Source organism: Euleptes europaea, chromosome 13 (assembly GCF_029931775.1).
Source record: "Euleptes europaea isolate rEulEur1 chromosome 13, rEulEur1.hap1, whole genome shotgun sequence".
In the NCBI taxonomy this organism is placed as follows: Eukaryota; Metazoa; Chordata; class Lepidosauria; order Squamata; family Sphaerodactylidae; genus Euleptes; species Euleptes europaea.
Window position 1 is genome coordinate 40,524,789 of NC_079324.1, and position 21,748 is coordinate 40,546,536.

Sequence of the window (21,748 nt, forward strand, 5' to 3'; positions counted from 1 at the left end):
ACGGGGCCGACAGCGGCCTATTATACGCATCCCTGTGTTCTCTGTGTGTGTGTGTCTGTGTTTTTCCCCCCCTGCGTTAGGCTTGACCCCGGTGGGGCCTGTAGCCATTCACACGTTTTTTTGCAGGCAACTTTGGGGGTTACCGCACTTGTATTCCCAGCGATGTATTAAGAGTTTGAAAACGTTATAAAAAATACCGTTCGCACTTTCTATGTATTCCCACCGATGTATTAAGAGTTTGAGAACGTTATAAAAAATACTGTTCGCACTTTGTTTGGCCCCTTTAGCTATGAAGACGTCTTCCAACCATTTATACGCCGTGGTATCCAAAAACCCTTTTAAAGCGATGTTTTTTTATAACGTTTCCAAACTCTTCATACATCACCGGGAATACAAAGTGCGGTAACCCCCAGCCTTTTGTCCACGCAAAAAGAAACCACGCAAAAGAAACATATGCACAGGCGGGAATGCTCCATGCAGATTGAACGCAGAAATCGTGTCGATTTTGCGCGATGGTTTTCAGAATAAAACGATGCTATTCGGCAAACAAATGACGGCCTGCCAGTTGTCATAGAATCGTCGACTTGGAAGGGGCCACCAGGGTCATCTAGTCCAACCCCCTGCACAATGCAGGACATTCACAACTAGTCCCCCACCCCACCCCCCAGTGACCCCTACTCCATGTCACATGGGTGCCCTCCTCCGGCGACTGTGCCGGCCCCTTTTGCGCAAGCCAGGACGGGAGACGGGGTTGGAGCCCTCGCTCAAGGACAGATCTCGCTTCTCCCCGACGGAGCGCCGCCTCTAAAGCTCCCTGCGCCCTTCTTCCTCCTCCTCCTCCTCCTCCCGAGCTCCGGTTTCGTCTCCGTGGCTCAGCCAGTGCCTGACCCGCTCCGTCGGAGGCGCTGCAGGAGCAACGATGCCCTTGGTGGAGCTGCAGACTAACCTGCCGGCCGCTCGGCTGCCCGGCGACCTGCTGGCCAAACTGTGCGCAGAGGCCGCCTCCATCCTGAGCAAGCCGGTGGAGGTGAGGAGGTGGGGGGGGGGCTGAGTCTGGCAGGGTGCCTCTCCCGGGTGGGGTGACTTCGGCCAGGTATGCATGGGAGCTTTTGCCGCCCTCTCGATGCACATTCCCCCCATCCGAAGGCTCAGAACTCCGCATGGGGGCTTCTTGTTGGAAATATTGTCGAAGGCTTTCACGGTCAGAGTTCATTGGTTCTTGTAGGTTATCCGGGCGGTGTGACCGTGGTCTTGGTGTTGTCTTTCCTGACGTTTCGCCAGCAGCTGTGGCCGGCATCTTCGGAGGAGTCACACTGAAGGACAGGGTCTCTCAGTGTCAAGTGTGTAGGAAGAGTGATATATAGTCAGAAAGGGGTTGGGTTTGAGCTGCATCATTGTCCTGCAAAAAGTATCAAAGGTAATGTCTAGATCACTGGTTCCCAACCGGGGGTCCGTGGATCCCCAGGGGTCCGCGAGAACTAAATTAAGGCCCGCGAAACAAAGTTATAAACCCATAATAAATTAATATCTTCAATTAAAAGTTCTCTATCATAAAAATATATATTCAAATATTATTCTAAGTTTACTGCTTAACTAACAGTTATGATTAAAGTTTATTTTCAAATTCTCTAAATTTTTATTTTGAACCTTGGGGTCCCTGCACCGAACAAAAAAGTCCTAGTGGTCCCTGGTCAAAAAAAGGTTGGGAACCACTGGTCTAGATGAAAACTCTTTTGATTTAATTTCAACCCGTTGGTTCTGGTCCGTCTCTGTACACAGCAACATTCTAGGTGAGGGCGTCCCCACGTTCGTACACACTTGACACTGAGAGACACTGTCCTTCAGTGTTGCTCCTCTGAAGATGCCGGCCACAGCTTCTGGCGAAACGTCAGGAAAGAAAATACCAAGACCACGGTTACACAGCCCGGATAACCTACAAGAACCAAAGCTTCTTGTTGAGTTCTGCAGCCGCAGCGCCGCTCCGGCGAGGCGAAAGGCGGTCGCCAAAGTGAACTCTGGTCTTGTACGCCAGCGCCTGGTTGGGCTGGCCTCAGGTCTGATCCAGCCAGCCGCTGTTCTTCTAACCAGGTGTTGGGCGGGCGAACGTGGGGACGCCCTCGCCTGGAATGTTGCTGTGTATAGAGACGGACCAGAACCAACAGGTTGAAATTAAATCAAAAGAGTTTTCATCTAGACATTAGGAAGGATTTTCTAACAGTTCGAGAGGTTCCTCAGTGGAACAGGCTTCCTCGGGAGGTGGTGAGCTCTCCTTCCCTGGAGGTTTTTAAGCAGAGGCTGTGTGTGTTAAGTGCCCTCAAGTCGCTTCCGACTCATGGTGACCCTATGAATGAAAGTCCTCCAAAATGTCCTATCTTTGACAGCCTTGTTCAGATCTTGCAAATTGAAGGCTGTGGCTTTCTTTATTGAGTCACTCCATCTCTTGTTGGGTCTTCCTCTTTTCCTGCTGCCCTCAACTTTTCCTAGCAGAGGCTAGATGGCCATCTGTCAGCAATGCTGATTCTATGAACTTAGGCAGTTCATGAGAGGGAGGGCATCTGGACATGGAGTAGGGGTTGCTGGGTATGTGTGGGGGAGGTAGTTGTGAAATGCCTGCATTGTGCAGGGGGTTGGACTAGATGACCCTGGTGGTCCCTTCCAACTCTATGGTTCTGTGAGAGTCTGAATGCGCCCTATGAATAGTTGCTAGTCAGGAGTGCCTGCCTCAGGCTGCGGTTGTGGAGATGTGAGGGGCCACCTGGTCACTCTGCACGTAGGCAGGAGTTGGGCAACTCATCCTGCGGGAGCTTTTGCTTAAAGTCCAAGAGCAGAGGCAAATGCTAGCCCCCTGTTGCTGCTTGTCCTGTTTGTAAGCTAATATGGTGGACATCTATGTAACTGGAAGACCTGGCTGGTCTGAGAGGGAGTCCTGCTTTTTCCTGGGAGATGGGGAGGGGGAGGAAGCTTCCCTGCTCCCTCTTGTCACCACAGTGGTTCCTGTGTGACTCTGCCTTATAGCTGTAGGATGCTAATTTATTTTTGCTGTTTCTTGGATGCTTGACAGAGGGTGAATGTTGTGGTAAAGAGTGACCTGCCCATGGTGATCAGTAGCTCCCAGGAGCCTTGTGCTATGCTGGTTGTGTCTTCCTTGGAAGTGGTGGGATCTGCGGAGCAGAACAAGGAGCACAGTGCAAAGTTTTTTGAGTTTCTCACCAAGGAACTGAGGCTTGGCACTGACAGGTAAGCACTAGGCCTGGGTAATGAACCAGAGGAACTGGGGAAAGAGGGCTTCCATCCACCCTTTTTTCCCCTTTCAGTTTTTCAGATGGAAAACAAATTGGAAATTTGCTCAATCAAAATATATGGTACAAAGACTTTTATGTAAGACATCCAACAGCATTATGTAATGATAATTCCTTTGTATGCTGTTGACACGTTCAACACATTTTCAAACATATATTCATTGTTTAAATGTGACTACTTTTGTCCACAAATGCTGTAATAGGGATGGTAATATCCAATTCAATTCAAGACCTTTATTGGCATACAATACAATAAGTGATCCATACAAATGATGAATAGCTATAGGAAAACAAGAAATATTGGACACCATCAATCATTAACCTTATCCAATGTTTTTGATTACTGAACTTAAAAAAACAGCTGCTTTTTCAGTTATGTCGGTTGACAAGTCATTGAGAAGACAATAAACTTTCAGGTAATACATTATTGAAGAGTACAGCATTACAAAGTTTCCTTTGATAGCTGGGCCTACTAGTGTGCTGTTTCAATGGTCTACTTTGAGTAATGTAAAGGCAGAAGTTGCAGTAAGCTTTTGCATAGGAAACCTCATTATATCCAGCAATCTTATTTCCACTTGGGCAAGGCTTTTACTCGCAACAGAATGTTAGTCGAAATGTTTGTGCAGTTACGGTAATTTATAATGCAGTTAATGCATTTCTTAAGTTGGACATGGAAAATGTTCAAGATTGTGCAAGAATCCTTCAATGTCTGCTGCTACTGCTTGTTCAAGGACCTTTGAACCATAGAAAACAAGAGGAAGACCAACTGTAATATTAAGCTTTGAAACAGCTAATTTATTTATGCCTAGTTAATATGTGTCCATGTCTGTGTGTTAAGTGCTGTCAAGTGCTGTGTCCATGTACTGGGCAGGAAATGTGGTGTGTGGGTGCTGCTAGAGTGAATAGATCCTATTTCCTTGGGTCCCCTATAGACAGACTGCAGGGAAGTGTGTTGGAATAACTCTTTGCCCCTTTTCTACATTGTGGGCATTCCTCTCCCAAGCAAAGTTACCAAAGCAATTCCAGAATTCAACAGCTAGATAGTCAAATTAGAGGGAAGCACCCAAAGGGATATCCAAGTGCATTGCCAAGACAGCTTCATCAGTAGGCCCAGAGGCACTGTTCTTTGGCCATAGAGCAGAGCTGTATTTCTGCCATCTAAGATAACTTCTCTCCCCCTGCCCCCAAGGATCGTCATTCTGTTTCATCCTCTGGAACGCTGGCAGATCGGCAAGAATGGGACTGTCATGACTTTCCTGTGAAGTGTCCAAAAGTCCACCAAATCATCTTTCTGGCCAACTCCACCGTAGAGGGCTCTGCAGGACCCCTGGGGGTTACATCTTCTTTTCTTTGAAATTAATCCAGTTTCTTGGCAAAGTGGTAAGACTGGAAGTAATTCCCTGAAGATTTGCATATGTGCGCTAACCTGTCAGACAAAGCCTTGTACTGCCTTCCATTGTGTAGATTTTGTGTGAGGTGCCTTTATTTTGTAGGTACATTTCACTTTTGTCAGCTGCAGCCTGCTGATATTCTGTTTGCTTGGGGACCAGTAAAGACAAATTACATTCTGTTAATAATTACTATGCCAATTAAATATTAATTTCTAATTTTTTTTGTTTCTTGAATGCTAGCATAATGTTTGATGTGGCTCAATTTCCTGCTCAGCTTGTCAGATTTGGGAATGTGAGGCCGAGAGCATCATGCTTGGGAGGACCAGAGGAGTTAAGTGTTGTTAAGACATTTCAGCAGACCCTGGGGAAAAACTACCTTTTGTTGTTGTTAGGATAGATATTCCATGAGGACTGCTTCATTCATTGACCAAGCATGACCTCATAACTTGCCCTTACTTCACTGAATATTTTAAGCAGCGACTTTGACATTTTCTTACTATGCAACAGATTTGCAGCAAATGAATTAGGGTAAGCCCTGGAATTGTGAGTTTCTGAAGGAATTAAAGCCAGAAAAATTGAAGCTGTGTTTTGGTTACACAAAATTGGTTACCAACTTGTAACCTTTAATCATTAAGATGAAAAAGCTGGGAAGACCATGAGGAACTGTGGGGGAATGAGGGGTGGGCCAAGTTGGAATCCTCCCCCCAAAAAAACTCTCCCAGGATTCTCAGGGAGTTTTCAGGGCACAAATAAGCATATTTCTCTTCCTTTATGTACTTTGAACATTTCATCCCTTCTGGGACATTTTAAAGACTTCATCAGGTCATTTTTGAGGGTATTTGCCTTTTGGTTAATTGACAAAGTAATATTTTACTACATCGAGGGAGAGTCCTCTGAATAGGAAGAGACCCCTTTCTTGTCTATCAGTGGGCCTGTTGTGTGGGTTTCATTATCAACACAGGCACCAGCCAATTTACTACATAAGATCATTAAAAAATTTCTAAAATACATTAATAATTGTATTTTTCTGAAATGTGGCTGGATTACATTCTTCTCCAGGCAGATTCTGTGCCAAAATTTCAAATATATGGTGAAAGTATCTTGATAGTAAAATAAGTGGGGCTCTCAGGCATGTTGTAAATATATCTTCACAGACTGTATATGGCTGTATATGGAGAAGCCAAATGGCTGCTGGGGTTTAATTTCAGGCTCAGTTTTGGAAAAGGACAATTAAATATCTGACTTTAAGGATCATCTTTCTGAAAATCTGTTAATCCCTTCTATTGAGTTAGGTTTCTTTTCTTTTCATTTCCCATGGCCTGCCTGGCCATGGGATGCATGTGTGTTGTATTGTCCACCACTTGCTACACTGGAACAATCCGAAAGAAAAAATGCCAGCCTTCTAAAAGCCTTTGACAGATGAGGTGCTGTTGTGCTTTAAAAAAGAATGCTCACAATACATCCATTAAGGTTGCCCTGAGCCAGAAAGAATGCAGTTTTTTACTAGCATCCCAAAGAGGAAACACAGGAAGCTGTCTGAAGATGGGCAAGGCTTTGATGAAAGTGTTCTTTCAAACTTGGTGCTCAAACAATCCCCAGATCTGTCTTGGAGAAAAATTGTATCCTGTGTATTTATTGTATCCTGTGTATTTATTTGCTTCATTCTCTGGACTTTCTCCCCGCTGGGAACCTAAGGTGGCTTACATTTGTTCTCCTCTTCTCCATTTTATCCTTGCAACAACCCTGGGAGATAAGTTATGCTGAGAATGCGTGACACTTCCAGAGTCACCCAGCAAGCTCCCATGGCAGAGGAGATTCAAGCCGGAGGCTCCCATGTTCTAGTCTGACACTCTAACCATTCCACCACACTTGCTCTCAAACCATTTTACAGCATAAAATAGAAGTGCTAACATAAAAGTCAGCAAGAATACCAATTTTTAAAAATCTATTCAAGCAATAATTTAAGACAAAACCAGCAAATACCACAGAGAATTCCTCATTTATGTGCTTGCCACTCCCAGCAATAGCCTGAGGGGGGCACACAGAGCAGGGCCTTAGCAGTGGATTCTAGGCATGGTTCACAAACACAGGAGAATGAGGTTACAGATCTGAGGTGCAGAATGGACAGCATCATTTGATACTCCAGCTGCTGGATTCCACCACTGGGATATTCCTTCAAAACAAACAAACTCCTCCCTGCAATACTGGTTTTCTACTTCTAGCTCTGACTTGGAATGGCCCAGGCTAGCCTGATCTCGTCTGATCTTAGAAGCTAAACAGGGTCAGCCCCTGGTTAGTACTTGGGTGGGAGACCATTAAGGAAGTCCAGGGTTGCTATGCAGAGGCAGGCAAAACACCACTGGTTTGTCTCTTGCCTTGAAAACCCTACAGGATTGCCATAACCCAGCTGTGACTTGAAGGCACTTTTCACCACCACCTCTTCCGGGGAGATGAAACTTAGAACAGTCCGAAAGGTGATCTGCTGCCTTCAAGCTGAAGTGGCACAGTCCATTTTGTCACACCATTGCCCTCTACATATACTGTTTGCAGCAGGAGATGGTGGTGGAATGTGCTGTACCTAGGGTTGCCAACTTCCAGGTGGGGCCTGGAGATCTCCCAGAATTACAACTGACCTCCATGCTGCACAGTTTATTTCTACCTATATATTAAAAACTCTCACTCTTTGAACAAACTTTATAGTAACTAATTTACAGAGCTCTCTCAGTCTTGGCCTTCTCTCATTCAGCTGAGGCCTTAACTGAGGAAAAACAGAAAGTGGGTGTTAGTTATACTTGCCTATTCCTGGCTCCTCCCAGGAGTACATAATAATTTTTTTCCATATTGCTATCCACCAGACGATAAAGATGAGTTCCTCTGGAGAAAATGGCTACTTTACAGGGTGGATTCTATGGAATTATACCCTGCTGAGGGCTCTCCCCTCCCCTAAACCTGCCCTCCCCAGGATCCACCAGGAAATCTCCAAGAATTTACCAACCCAGAGTTGGCAACCCTAGCTATATCACTTCACATAGTAGATGGGGAGATTCATATTTTTAATACACCAAAACATGTAAGTAAAAGCACACCAGCTCTTTGCATGCTGTCCTAGTGTTTAAATTATAAAGGTCCCCTGTGCAAGCACCGGGTCATTCCTGACCCATGGGGTGACGTCACATCCCGACGTTTTCTAGGCAGACTTTGTTTTGCGGGGTGGTTTGCCAGTGCCTTCCCCAGTCATCTTCCCTTTACCCCCAGCAAGCTGGGTCCTCATTTCACCGACCTCGGAAGGATGGAAGGCTGAGTCAACCTTGAGCCGGCTACCTGAAACCAACTTCCGTTGGGATCGAACTCAGGTGAGCTTTTGACTGCACCACTGCAGCTTAACACTGCGCCACGGGGCTCCTGTTTAAATTATAGGGAACAATTTATGTAAGGAAACTTGAAAATGCAGTCCTCCCCCACAGTCTCAAGTGGTACAGTCTCTTCCACCACCTCATTCTGGTATGAGCATCAAGCCCTGGAGGCGCAGGATGACACTTCTATGCAGCCTTTTAACACGGGGGTTGCACTTTGAACTGAATCTCCGCGAACCCCTTTTTCATCTTGGCAACGCATCACAAACCACCTTCTCCGGGGCAATAGGTGCAGCCCCTGGGAACAAAGCACGTTGGTGGATATAGGGTTGCCAACCTCCAGGTATTACTAGAGAAACAGGCACTTAGTACTATAAAGGCAAGCTGAGGGCAAGAAATAGTACTGTACAACTGTTAATGCAAACACGCAGCTTTGAGCGGAGCAGCTCTACAAGCGCATTTGAATAGAATTCACCTTTTCAGTGATAAATCTTCATTGTACTAAGGAGCATTGTCTCTCGAAATTGAACGGTTTGCTGATGAAGCCGCCAGAGCGGCGGTGAAAACGTCAAGTTAATCCGGATTGAGTTTCTACCATCTTACCATCTTCTACCGTTTCCTTGTCTATTTCAAAGACTGTATCACACAGGGAGTCCCGCGGGACCAATACGACAGCTTGGATGAGACGGTTGATAGCCCCTGTTGGGAGCTATGCTTGTGTAAATAGTATTTCTGTCTGCTGCTTGGTTTTGTAACCTGTTTTGTTATGTTTGCACTTTCCACTTGTCACTAAACTTATTGTGTTTGCATTAACAGTTGTACAGTACTATTTCTTGCCCTCAACCCCCAGGTATTAGCTGGAGATCTGCTGTTACAACTGATCTCCAGCAGATAGGGAACAGTTCACCTGGAGAAAATGGCCACTTTGGCCATTGGACTCTATGGCATTGAAGTCCCCGCCCCCAACCAAACCCCACCCTCTTCAGGCTGCGCCCCAGAAACCTCCCGCCGGTGGCAAAGAGGGACCACCTGGGCACCCTAGAGGTGGATATCATGATTTGGCGGGAGAGGTTGGATCAGTCTGCTCCGCCTCTTCCCGGCTCCCTCATTGGCTCCGCCTCTTCCCGGCTCCCTCATTGGCTCCGCCTCTTTCCGGCTCCCGTTCTACCCTATCAGAAGACGTTTTGCTGTCCGTCCGCGGGAGTCCGCCGGCCCTCCTTTTCCTCTGAGCGCCCCGCCTCCTTCTACTCCCCCTCCCCGTCAGGGGCCGCCCTCTTGGCTGACTCGCCGGAAGGGATGTGTAGACACGTGAAGCACGTGTGAAAGCGGCCCAGCCCCTGAGGGCGGCGGCTTCTCGGGCGGCTCTTTCTCCCTCATGACTCCTCCGCCACGGCGGGGCGCTGAACGAGATGCCAGTCCTGGCGGCGGCCAGGCGCCGACGCTCGTGCTGAGCCCCCGCTGAACGAGGGGCGGCTTCCGCGGGCCAAGCGGGACCCGCCTTCGGGGGCCGGCCGGGGTCTTCGCCGTTGCCTCGAGCGCTTCCTTCCGCGCGCCCCCTCAGTCGGGTTGGGGAGGAGGCCCCTCTCTCGGTCCGCTTCTGCTCCCGTTTGTGCGCCTGGAGGGACGCAGAGCGACGGCGCCGGATCTCCCCGAAGATGGTGAGGCGGGTTTCGGCCGCGACGGACCTTTTTGGGAAGCGGGAGGGAGGCCGACGCGCGTCTCGCTCCCCTTTGGCTTATTTTGCTCAGTGGGGGAAAACACGGCTCTGCAGTGAATAACCAACATTTGCCTCCGACGCAAAACAGCGTCGAAACAGCACCAAATCTCCATGAAGAATACCCCTTTGGTAGGGGAGCGCCGCTTCTGTCCCCCCGTGGCCCAGACAGGCCCGAGACATTTAGTAGCCGTGTATGCGGAGGCGATTTCTTTTGCCTTCGTAGAAAAGGGCAGGAGCCCAGTAGCGCCTTAAAGACTAACAAAAATGTTTTCTGGCAGGGTAGGAGCTTTCGTGAGCCGCAGCTCACTTCTTCAGTTAGGATCAGTAGTAGAAAAGGGCAGGAGTCCAGTAGCACCTTAAAGACTAACAAGAATAGGCTCACGAAGGCTCCTACCCTACCAGAAAATATTTTGTTAGTCTTTTTTTATATATATATATAATTTTTTTTATTTTTCAAATTAATTCAAATTCAGTTACAAATATCCACTAACATATTGTGTAATCTCACAAACTCTATCTTATCATTTAACTAACATATACATCTTTGACTTCCCCTCTCCCCTCGTCTGTCCACTTATTATCATTGTTACTCTCTTTGTATTCATTATCTAATTCATTTATAATAAATCACCTGTATCTTTATCATGTATATCTAGTTGACTGTTTGTCACAATCTTAATTATCTCAACAAATCTGAATTAGATTCAGATCCCTTATATCACAATTAAATTCGTTCATACAATATATTGTCCTTGCCTCCCATTCTGCCACTAATTCAGTGTCTTCTTTTTGAGTTATTAATGCTGTTAGTTTTCCCATTTCAGCTAGTTCCATCATGTTATCTATCCAATCGGTCTTGTCAGGTATCTCCGACGTTTTCATTTCTTGGCATAAACCAGTCTAGCAGCAGTAGTGGTATTTTTGTTAGTCTTTAAGGTGCTACTGGACTCCTGCCCTTTTCTACTACTGCAGACAGACTAACACGGCTATCCACTGTGAATTATCTTTTGCCTTCAGTTCTTGATTAAACCAATGTGGGAGATTGCATGTAATCCCTGTAATTAGCCAAGCAGAACAGTGTCGCCGTTCCTTGGTGTGGTTGGTGGTGGCCATATTTTCTTACAGCGCTCTTCTTGAGTCAGATGTCAAAGTACGTTGGGAGTGGGTTCCCCGTCTCCCCACCTTCCTGCTTTTGAATGAGTAGTGGGTTCTGTACAAAGACAGCGAGCAACAGATTTGCATCAAGAGTTGCAGCAGTGTCCTTTTCTTTCTTTCTTTCGCCTCTAGATTAGAATTGCAGCGTTGAATGCCAGTTCTACTGTTGAAGATGACCACGAAGGAACCTTTAAAAGCCACAAAACTCAGACAAAGGAGGCACAAGTGAGTAAAGTTCAGTTCCTCAAATGCTATAACATTGTCTTAACCCCACCATGTTGAATCTTTTTTGGACTCTGTAATGCGTGAGTTGTACCACCCCTAATGTCACAGACTAGCCTGATCTTATTGGAGCTTGGAAGTTAAGCATGGTCAGCGACAGTCAGTACTTGGATGGAAGACCACCAAGGAAGACTGGGGTTGTTATGCAGAGGAAGGCAATGGCAAGCCACCTCTGCTCATCTCCTGCCTTGAAAATCCTGGGGTCACCAGGAATTGGGTGCATCTCAACAGCACGCTTTACTTACTTTAATGTGTGGGTTAATGTTCTGTTCACTTATCCTAATTGTATATATCTGAGTTTGGGATCAGCATAGTTGACATGTCAGCTGCAGCTAGAGAGATCTGGGTTCAGAACCCCACTCTTCCATAAAGCTTGCGGGAACCTTGAGCTAGTCATTATCGCTCAGCCTAATCTACTTCACAGGGCTGTTTTGAAGGCAAGATGTAGGAGGTGGAGAACAGTGAGCATTACTTGACTTTGGTAATAAGACAGAATATTAAAAGCAATTTTTTAAAAAACTAGGTAACTTGTGAGGGTTTCTTATAGGTGTCTTGCCAGGCTTCTTTACTGGTATAAAAAGAGGAGGTGTAAGAGGTACCCATAAATTGCATTAAAATCACTGGGACTAAGGATACATACAAACTGCAGTGTCAAGTGTGCATGTGTGGAAGTATTGTGAATGTCGTTTCAGATAACCAAATGGCACAAAGTGTTCAAATACAATGGAAATAAGTTCATATATTCAACTGAAAGAGGTTAAATGATGAGACAATGAGTAATATTCAGACAAAAGTGAATATGCCTGTAGTTTCCGATTAATGTCTAGTCTTGAGGTGCTTGCAATATGCCAGCCGCAGTCCTTATTTTTAAACTTGGATTTTAACCTTCTCAGGACTTTGGCATTTCTTTTTTTGTTCATGTTCTTTACAATACATTGATGGCTTCTGAGGAAAAACTTGCTCTTCTAATGATTGTGAGGTTGGGCATTGCATCCTTTGTGCTTCAGAGTTGTAACCAAGCCTAGGCACATCTCTGACACTTTTCTTCTTTTCCAAAGCAACAGCTTGATCTGCATGTCTTTTCTTTGCATTTCTGTTAATTTTATTTGTGTTGGATTCAGTTGAAGAGTAAAATAGTTCTTGTCACTTATTGGTATTTGCGTATTGACAGCTCCTTAATAAAGAGCAGTGGTAAGTCCACTCTTGAAAAAGCCATCTTTAGGTGTCAGATAAGTATCAAATTGCACTTTTAAGGTAAGATACTTTTTTAAGGTAGTGGCTTTTCAATTCCTGATATTTCTGTATGAGACTGTTTATCTAGATCCTTCTCAGACTAGCTTCCATCCTGAACATGGCACTGAAACTGCCTTGGTTTCCCCAATTGATCTACTGATGGGGGAGTACATGCCTGTCGGTTCTCCTGCTTTTGATAGAATTCTTCTTGGCTGCCTGGTAGGACTGGTCGTTGGAGGTACTGGTTATTGGAGATACTGTTTTACAGCAGCTGTGGTCCTTCCTAGAAGTAAGGTTCAGAAGGTAGTGTGAGGGATTTTTCTCTGCCCTGTGGCCATTGGTCTGCAAAGTACTGCAGGGTTCGATCTTGTTCCCAGAAAGACATTTAGAGTGAACAGTCATCAATATGCAAATAATTCAGTTTTCTTTTTCCCCTTCATTCAAGAAAGGTGGTCCAGTGCATTGTCGGTGATTGGAGAAGGGAAAGGGCTGGAAAAGAGCAATCATACTTAAATTAGATAAAAATGGAAGTGCATTAGATTGGGTATAAAGCTGACATGGGAATAGGGTGCCGTCTACTCCAGGAGGAAGGCTCAGTAGAATTTATGTTGTTCCTGTTTTTTCCCTTATATTCGTTTTATGTGTATGTTTTATGTTTTCTTTTGTGAGCCAGTGCTAAGTATGTGTGGTTTTGGAAAGGTGGTGTAGAAATTATCAGAATAAATAACTAATAGTGCTTCTCTCCTTCTATAGGAAGCAGAAGCCTTTGCTTTATATCATAAAGCTTTGGACCTTCAGAAGCATGACCTGTTTGAAGAATCTGCCAGAGCTTACCATGAGCTACTTGAGACTCGCCTGCTGCGAGAGGTCAGTGAATCAGGATCTTTTCCTTCTATTGGATGGGTAGTACATTGTCACTTTGTTATCTGTTACATCCTCAGCTTGTGGAATGTATGGCTTCAGTCTGGCCCTTCAGGTTATTTTTTGATCTTAGTGTCGGAGCGGAATGAATTCATAATGCCATACGCTTTCATATACTTTTTCACAGTATATGAACCTGGAATGGCTGTCCTTTGCCTCATCAGGAGATGTTTGGTTTAATGTATTTCTGTTTTCTGGTGGAGCTGATCTTCAGAGCTTGCTCACTGAACTATGAGATTTCCCCCCCCCCCCATTCCCTGGGCTTCTAATGGCCACGCTAGTCGATTCTTAGTGTCTCTATAGTGAGGATCCACTCAATGCATCAGAAGAAGAGAGCTCTAGACCATAGAAGTTTATGCTAGAATAAAAATTTTCATAAGACTTGTTTATTTTAACAACCAAAGGAAGACATCCCCCCCCCCTGGTTGATACTTGTGGTGGATTTGTGAGTCATTTGTGGTTCACTGAGATGGTATGACTGCTTTGCTTTCCAAAGCCATTCTGGTTCAGGTTGCCTTGAGTCACTTGGTATTATGCATGTCACAATCAGGTGAGTTGTTATTGTTAATTATTAATATACCTGTTTCCCCTGTTTCCAATTTTCAGGCAGTCCCATCTGGTGATGAGAGAGAAGGATTAAAGCATCCTGGCCTGATGCTAAAATATTCTACTTACAAAAACTTAGCTCAGCTGGCAGCGCAACGAGATGACTTGGAGACAGCTATGGAATTTTACCTGGAGGTACAGTGTGTGTGTTCTGATATACTAGGGCTGGTTCTCTCATTTTATATGTGGCTAATGTAAAAGCAGAGTAACCTACACAGCCAACTTTCAATAATAGGACAAAACGTGCTGCTGCTGCTGTTGCTACTGTTGTGGTTTCCATTCCAACCTGGTAAGCTAGCCACAGATGCTTCCGCTCCCCTCACTAGTTCCCATGAACCTTATCTTTCAGTGAAAGTACAACCAACATAATTACAGAATTTCTTTTGCAAAGCTTAGGTGTTGTGAGCCTTATGTTCTGAGCTGTCTTGGCAGTCTCTGTAATCTCCTGAAAAATGTGCACTGGAATCTTATCATCTCTGCTGTGATGACTTTCTGCTCCAATTGGTACAGTCTGTGTGGCATGCTTGACATTTTGTGTTTTCCAGGCTGTAATGCTGGACTCCACTGACGTCAACCTGTGGTACAAAATTGGCAATGTCGCTCTCAGGCTTATGCGCCTTCCTCTAGCACGACATGCCTTTGAAGAAGGACTTGTGTGTAACCCAGATCATTGGCCTTGCTTGGATAACCTTATCACTATTCTCTACACCCTCAGTGACTACACAAGTAAGTTATGCACTTTTGTATTATTTTTGTTATCAGAGTGGTAAATCTTAAGTAATTGCTAATCAATTCCTTAAAATTAGATATGCCGTGCAATTTTAAAGATAGGTTTAGGGCATCTTAGATGGGAGTAGGAGCCCCGTGGCACAGAGTGTTAAGCTGCAGTACTGCAGTCAGAAGCTCTGCTCACGACCTGAGTTCGATCCCGACGGAAGTCGGTTTCAGGTAGCCGGCTCAAGGTTGACTTAGCCTTCCATCCTTCCGAGGTCGGTGAAATGAGTACCCAGCTTGCTGGGGGTAAAAGGAAGATGACTGGGAAAGGCACTGGCAAACCACCCCGCAAACAAAGTCTGCCTTGGAAACGTCGGGATGTGACGTCACCCCATGGGTCAGGAATGACCTGGTTCTTGCACAGGGGACCTTTACCTTTAGATGGGAGTACTCCCCAAGGACACAACCTGGATGAAATTTAGAAACTGGATTAATTTATCAGTGTCTAGCAGATAATCCAGGAAATTAATTCTTTTCAGGTTAGGTTTTGATATTTTGGAGGAGCATATCTTGGAGTGGAGTGCTCTGGAATGCAGGGCCATGCAAATTGGGCAACTTTGTCACTTCCTGTGGGAGGAGCCCCACTCATTTCTTTTGTACCCTGCTCTCTCTAGCAGGGTTTTGTTTAATATGCTAAATAGTAATGTACGGAATGCCAGCGAGGTAGTTGTTTTATAGGATCCGATAATGTAGACATTTCTCAGCAAGCTGCTGAGTTACTTGGAATCCTTATTTTGGCATCAGCATTCAAGCTTCAAATTGAATGTTCTTTAAAAGCGAGAGACAGGAAGTGTGAATCATATGGTCTCATTGGTCAGTTTAAATAAATGGCCACTTACTCCTCCCAAATAGGGCAGCAGAAACTTTCAAGAAGATGTAGAAAATATTTTCAGGAAGGAAATACTAAGAAAATAGAGAACACCACTAAGAAAATAGAGAACACCATTAATGTATAAGCCAACTACCCAGAAGACAAGTTTGTCTAACAGTCATTCTGAGACAAGTTTATTCGTGCCATATTCTAATACAGTATCTTGACAGAACAAATGCAGTCATTAGATTGTTAGAAATGTTTAATGTTCAGTTAGACACACACACCCCGCTTATCTGTGCCTTATTGTACTTTTTATTCTTTTATTCAATCATTTCCATTAAGGTAATATAAAAATTATCACCTTAAAGTCTTTATCCTGTTCAGTTGGTGGTCTCTTTATCAGGCTGACTCTGTTGTTGTTGAGTGAAAAACTAGGAGAAAAGAGTATAGAATGAATGAATCAGGTTCCTTCTGTTTCTGTCCTCAGCATGCTTGTATTTTATCTGCAAAGCACTGGAAAGAGACTGCCAGTACAGCAAAGGACTGGTTATTAAGGAGAAGATTTTTGAGGAGCAGCCGTGCCTCAGGAATGACTCGCTAAGGATGTTCCTTAAAGGGTGAATTTCTTCCCGATTCATTGCATCCGTTCCTTCATTCTGAAGTTTCTTGATTTAGCATGCTGAGGAAGGCCATTGTGGGTCTGCTTTTCTAGGACAGCTTGTTGTCCTGGAGGTTTTGTTGTCTACACAGAATAATTGAATTTCTTCTGTTTCTTGTATTAACTTTCTTTTATCTTGTTCGACTTCAATAATATTGAATGCTAACCAGATGTGTAATATCGCAGGTTACCCTTTTATTTTGCAAAAGCAATTAGTTGTAGCAGGAATCTCATAATCTGGTTCTTAGTTTGGATTTATTTCCTGTGTACTATTGCTCCAGACATTTTAATTAGATAACAAATATTGTTCCTTTAATGTTTGTTGATCAGCTGTTATTCAGGATATGATTTATAATTACTATGTTGTGTGGAAGTAAACACTTTTGCATATTGCTGGTTTATGTCCACATGGTGCCCGGGGTTCAGAGAAATGCTTTACGCATGTCCAGAGAAGCTTGTGATGTTTTCTGTTTTTGCTTTTTGAGAGAGATATCATGATGCTTGGAGGACTGTAGTTTAAGGAATATTACTAGTTTCATTTATATCGTGTCTTTCTTCCATTATGAAACTCATGGCAGCGTACATAGTGGTGTTAGATTGACGAGCCCAGACATGCTTAGCTTCAGCAAGATTGCTGGATAATGTGAAATGAAGGTTCAAAGTCCTGTTGGGCAAATGGGGCTAGTTGTTATTATTTGCCATTGTGTTTGGAGGCAAGATATACCTCCAAAGGGCAGAAAATGCATAAGTACATTTGTTGAGACTTTTCTTCAAATGCAGTAATGATTATATTCTTTTTGTTGTTGTTCCATGTTATATTTCAAGTTCATATATCAGTATGTGGCGGTGGCGGGGAAAACAACCCTTAATTGTAGGGCTAGAAGAGAGAGAACATCATCTGGTACAAATTCTTGCATTAAGAAAGGTTAATCTGTTGCAAGCAGAATACAACAGTGAATCAGGTCACTGTCTATTTTTTGGAGTGTTTTAAAACATTGAACACAAGCAAGTATGCATCCTGGTCTTCAGACTTGTAAAAATTGTCCAAAGCTTTTCTTTCTGATGGAAGATAGGCAGCATCTTCCCTGAAAGCACCCTTTGCTTGTTACTTAACACTGCTTCCTGTATTTGAAGTACAAAGCTACTTGCTTTGATACACAGCATCCAGAGTTGCTGCTGCTAAAATGTCAACATCACTCTTCAGGGGAAATTTAATTAAATTGTTAAATTGTGGAAATCCCTGCCCCAGGATGTGGTGATGGCTGCCAACTAAGAAGGCTTTAAGAGGGGAGTGGACATGTTCATGGAGGGCTATTCCTGGCTACTAGTAAAAATGGATACTAGTCATGATGCATACCTAGTCTCTCCAGGATCAGATGAGCATGCCTAGTATATTAGGTGCTTTGTAACACAGGCAGGATAATGCTGCTGCAGTTGTCTTGTTTGTGGGTTTTGTAGAGGCACCTGGTTGGTCACTGTATGAACAGACTGCTGGACCTTGGTCTGATTCAGCATTGCCTTTCTTATGTTCTTAATTATCTTGATTATATAAACATCTGGTATTCCCTGAATTTTTTAGTGACATGTCAATCCATGATGTCAATGTGAGTGCATCTGAAGCAAGGGCAATAATTGAGGAAGCCCTGGAGCTGCGCAGGAAAAGGCAGGCTTTGATGACACGGAAGAGTGAGCCGGATCTGAAGCTCATCCAGCCAATTTCTCTTTTCACGTATGTGTGGAGCATTTTCTCCTAGTTAAGAGAGTCCTGAATGTGGTCTAAACCTGGATACTATCTGAAGTCTTGTTGTGTTACTATGTTTTGGATCAGCTGAGCGTCCTTTACCATTCATCAGTGTACGTAGTAGTATCTCACTTAGCTGGAATCGCTGAGAGTTAATTCTAACAGTGGCCAGTTTTGAAGTGAAAAGCTTTGATGGGAACTGTAATTCTGTCCCAGGTTCTGTTTCCTTGAACTGGGCTCCCAGTACCTGATGCCATACTAGTACCACATCTAGGTAGCTGGTTAATAACAATTTTCTGGACAAAGTAGTTGTTTCAGTAAAAACAGTCTTACATCATCAAGACATTTTAATCTGCTTGTTTTAGCTGTATATAAATATTGCTGTTAAAAATGGTATCTGTAGATTTTTACGGCCACTGTTATTTTAGATTGATATGCTTACTTTTTTTGAGCTGCTTTTGATACATTGCATAAAGGACAGCATATTAAAATTTTAAAAATAAAATGATGTCTGGGTTTGAAGTACATTGAAAGCTCTGGCTCTAAAAATATTTCTCTCACTGTGTCCTTCAGCCCTGTAGTTTTGACTGGGCAAAATGGAGAGCAAAAGGCCCAAGACGTTTATCCCAAAACTATAATCTCTTGTGAGTTTGGAAGACTGACTGAAATATTTTCTGAATAAACTAAATATCAGCCTGGTTTGGATCCTGCATGGAAAATAGTTCCGGTAGCTTCAGTCACTTGATCTGACATGGAACTGTTTTGCCCTTATTCTTGCATGTGGCACTTTTAAGGGTTTGACATTGGAGAGAGCTGTGTGTTGTGCTGTCCATCTGCCTGCCTGTCCATTTTCATGCTGCTTTTCTCCATGGAGCTCAGAGTGGTATTCACAGTTCTCCCAAGCTGAGCTTTCTGTGGTTGACATTGACTTTCTTGCAGGTGGAAATGTCTTGGAGAAAGTTTGTTGGCAATGTATCAACACATGACAACTTGTGAACCACCTCAGCCCAGTCTGGGCAAGAGAATTGACCTCTTGGAGTACCAAGATCTGGACCAGCACTTGGCTGTCCCTACCACTTCAGCCCCTGTTAGTGTCATCCAGCCCAACCCAGTGAGCGCTAACCCTGTAATGTCCGTGACTGAGCCACTGCTAACATACACACCAGTGACGCCCACCTTTCCCAGTCCAAATATTTTAGAATCAGTGAACTCTGCAGGTGAGGAAGATTTGTCATATTCATTTTGTGTTTATCCCTTGCTCAGTGCTGAAAGTTTACTTTAAATAGTTGTGTTGCACTTTGCTGCATTGCTCTAGGAGAAGAACAAAAGGTACAGCCATGATTTGGTTCCTAGTTGTTGAGCCCTTAAACCAGAGAGTGTTGATTGATGCTGGTTGTTCCTCCAGGACTTCTAGAGAGAGTGCTTGTTGCTTAAATAATGAAACTTTTAAAGAGAAGATATTTCCTGTGGGAATGTTGTTCCTTCACTACCACTGCCAGGCAGCACTTGCAGAGGTAGCTGAGAGTTTGGCCTTTCCCAGCACACCTGGCTCCAGAAACCAGGCCATAGTTATTATTCTATCAAAAGTGAAGCTAAGAGGGTTGAGTGTTGTTCCCACAAAGTGCAAGCACTACAAAGTATTGTCTATAATTAGGTGACGATTTGATGTGTGAAATTTTTCTGTTTCTTAGGTGATTCCTCTGTGGGTGACAAATCAAAGAAGGGAGTGAAGCGGAGAAGAATAACTGAAGACAGTGGCGAGACCGCAAAGAGACGGTCTGCTAGAGTGAGGAATACCAAGTGTAAAAAGGAGGAGAAAGTTGACTTTCAGGAACTGCTGGTGAAGTTCCTTCCTTCACGGTATGGCAGCCTATTCCTTAATGATGATCTGTTGTGCTGCTTCTGAGTTGGAAAGAAAATCTTCTGATTCACTCCTTTAGTTGCCTTCAGGATGAAGGCTAACATGTGTTTTTTCCATGAGTCAAAAAGCCATGCATGGGCTTCTGAAATGTTTTGGGTTAGGTTGCCTGACAATGATGTGTACCTTTTGCTTTTAAATAAATCTAGTAACATAAGTCAGCAATACCTCAGGAAGTTACAAGATGCTGATGGAAATTACATTAAAATACATCTAGCCTTTCAGGCTGCTGGTTTAGGTTTTGTTTTTTGGGGTGTTTGTTTTTTTACGAATTTGGCTTTAGACTGCCATGGATCAGTAGATTTAGATATCTGCATCATGAGGGCACAGCAAGGGTTGGAGTCCTAACATAGTGCTTTTCATTTTAGCGTAAGGAAACTTGATCCAGAAGAAGAGGATGGTGCTTTCAGTAACTATGAGGTCCAGTGTGAGGCCAAAGAAGAGAGCTTCCTGCCTGTTGGTTCTAATAGAACATTGTTTGACTTGACCTCATGCATGGAATCTGGTGAGTGCTTCTGTGTGCAAGTGGAGCAACTCCCTAATTAATTTAGTTCAATTTTAATTAAGGGTTAGCATGATCAATTCAGTTTATTTCTTGATTATAGAGAGAATTTAGACTGTAATTTATGCAGGGATTTTGTAATAAGCCTGGGGATTGAGTGAGCTACTGTTGTGTCAGAGTGTATGCTACATTGATGATGCCTGTGTGTATAGTTTTCAGTTGGTGCAGTCTGAGTATGCGGACAGAGTGGAAGTAAGATACCTACTGCTTACTTGATCCCTGTACAATTTTGGCTAGAGAAATCTGCTAGAAGGGGACTGGCCCAATGAATAGGGCTGATTCATCAGTACCTCTTTAGCAGATGAGTTAGTGCCTTTGGCCCCAAATCAGTATGTGGTGATGCCTCTGCTAGGAAAACAACAACAACAACCCAGTGATCCAGTATTAAAACAGCTACTGGCCTCTTTTAAATTTACCTTTCCTGGGCGAAAAGAGTTATGGCATCTCAACTCTAGGTGTTGAGAATGATTGAATGAAACTGATTGTCTAGATAACTTTCCATCTGGCTTCTAACCTGGGTGAGGGACTGAAACTGCCTTGCCTGTCCTGCTTGAAGATCTACGGCTGTCATCTGGTGCTGAGTCCCTGCTGGCTCTCTTGGACCTCTCCGAAGCTTTCAATACTGTTGACCGTGGTAACTTTTTAAACTGCCTGGTTGGAATCACTTTTAGAGAGCACTCTCTTACCATGGCTGTATCCTATCCAGGCAGGTTTCAGAAGGTTATGCTGGTAGACCGCTGCTCTGTGTCATGACCGTTGGCCTCTGGGTTACTGCAGGGCTCTGTCCTAACTCCTGTACTGTTTAACATGTACATGAAACTGTTGGGAGAGTAATCTGGAAATTTGGATTGGTGTCACCAGTACTCTGATGAGACTCTCCATCTAATTCCACAGACCAAAACTTAATCTAGACAAAACAAAGGTGCCATATAATGTTAAAGGTGATATAGGAATAGGTCTGTAGTGTGTTCTAGGTGAGGTTGTTCTGTTCCTTGAAGGATGTGACTTGCAGTCTGGAGATGGTTCTGGATACCTCAGTGTCCCTGCAGGTTACAGAGATACCCTTTTATCAGCTTAGGCAGTTTTGCTAGCTGCAAACATTCCTAGAAAAGGCAACTCCTAACCAGTATCATATAACCCTTGGTAACATCATCATTAGACTGCTGGAACACTCTTTATATTTATTTATTTATAGTTCCCCTTTCTTATTGGGACTCAAGGTAAATTACACCGTGTAAGTCAAAATACAATCAACAAGGTAGGACATTAGTAAATAAAGCAACGGGGTTTGTTTGTCAGAAATCTGAAATAAGGAATTTGAAAA

At 43.9% G+C, this 21,748-nt stretch overlaps 2 protein-coding genes across 2 annotated transcripts in view; both read left to right on the forward strand.

Annotated features, from left to right (window-relative positions):
* The first annotated feature begins 911 nt into the window (after positions 1 to 911).
* Positions 912 to 4,653, forward strand: LOC130486389 (D-dopachrome decarboxylase-like). Its single transcript, XM_056859653.1, has 3 exons — positions 912 to 1,027; positions 3,062 to 3,237; positions 4,489 to 4,653. The coding sequence occupies exons 1-3, from the start codon at positions 920 to 922 to the stop codon at positions 4,559 to 4,561; spliced, it is 357 nt and encodes a 118-aa protein (XP_056715631.1). The 5' UTR covers positions 912 to 919; the 3' UTR covers positions 4,562 to 4,653.
* A 5,942-nt stretch (positions 4,654 to 10,595) lies between these two features.
* Positions 10,596 to 21,748, forward strand: part of CABIN1 (calcineurin binding protein 1) — a 76,118-nt gene continuing 64,965 nt past the window's right edge. Inside the window, exons 1-10 of the mRNA XM_056859028.1 lie at positions 10,596 to 10,613; positions 11,048 to 11,140; positions 13,184 to 13,297; positions 13,958 to 14,092; positions 14,503 to 14,683; positions 16,033 to 16,162; positions 17,783 to 17,932; positions 18,884 to 19,161; positions 19,636 to 19,804; positions 20,231 to 20,367. Of these exons, the coding sequence (XP_056715006.1) occupies positions 10,596 to 10,613; positions 11,048 to 11,140; positions 13,184 to 13,297; positions 13,958 to 14,092; positions 14,503 to 14,683; positions 16,033 to 16,162; positions 17,783 to 17,932; positions 18,884 to 19,161; positions 19,636 to 19,804; positions 20,231 to 20,367 (1,405 nt within the window). The remainder of the gene's footprint in view (positions 10,614 to 11,047; positions 11,141 to 13,183; positions 13,298 to 13,957; positions 14,093 to 14,502; positions 14,684 to 16,032; positions 16,163 to 17,782; positions 17,933 to 18,883; positions 19,162 to 19,635; positions 19,805 to 20,230; positions 20,368 to 21,748) is intronic.

Excerpts from the sequence above, each read along its gene's own strand:
- LOC130486389 (XM_056859653.1), top strand. The coding sequence starts at position 920 with ATGCCCTTGGTGGAGCTGCAGACTAACCTGCCGGCCGCTCGGCTGCCC. Across the intron at positions 1,028-3,061 it reads TCCTGAGCAAGCCGGTGGAG|AGGGTGAATGTTGTGGTAAA; the intron begins GTGAGGAGGTGG and ends GATGCTTGACAG. Across the intron at positions 3,238-4,488 it reads CTGAGGCTTGGCACTGACAG|GATCGTCATTCTGTTTCATC; the intron begins GTAAGCACTAGG and ends CCTGCCCCCAAG.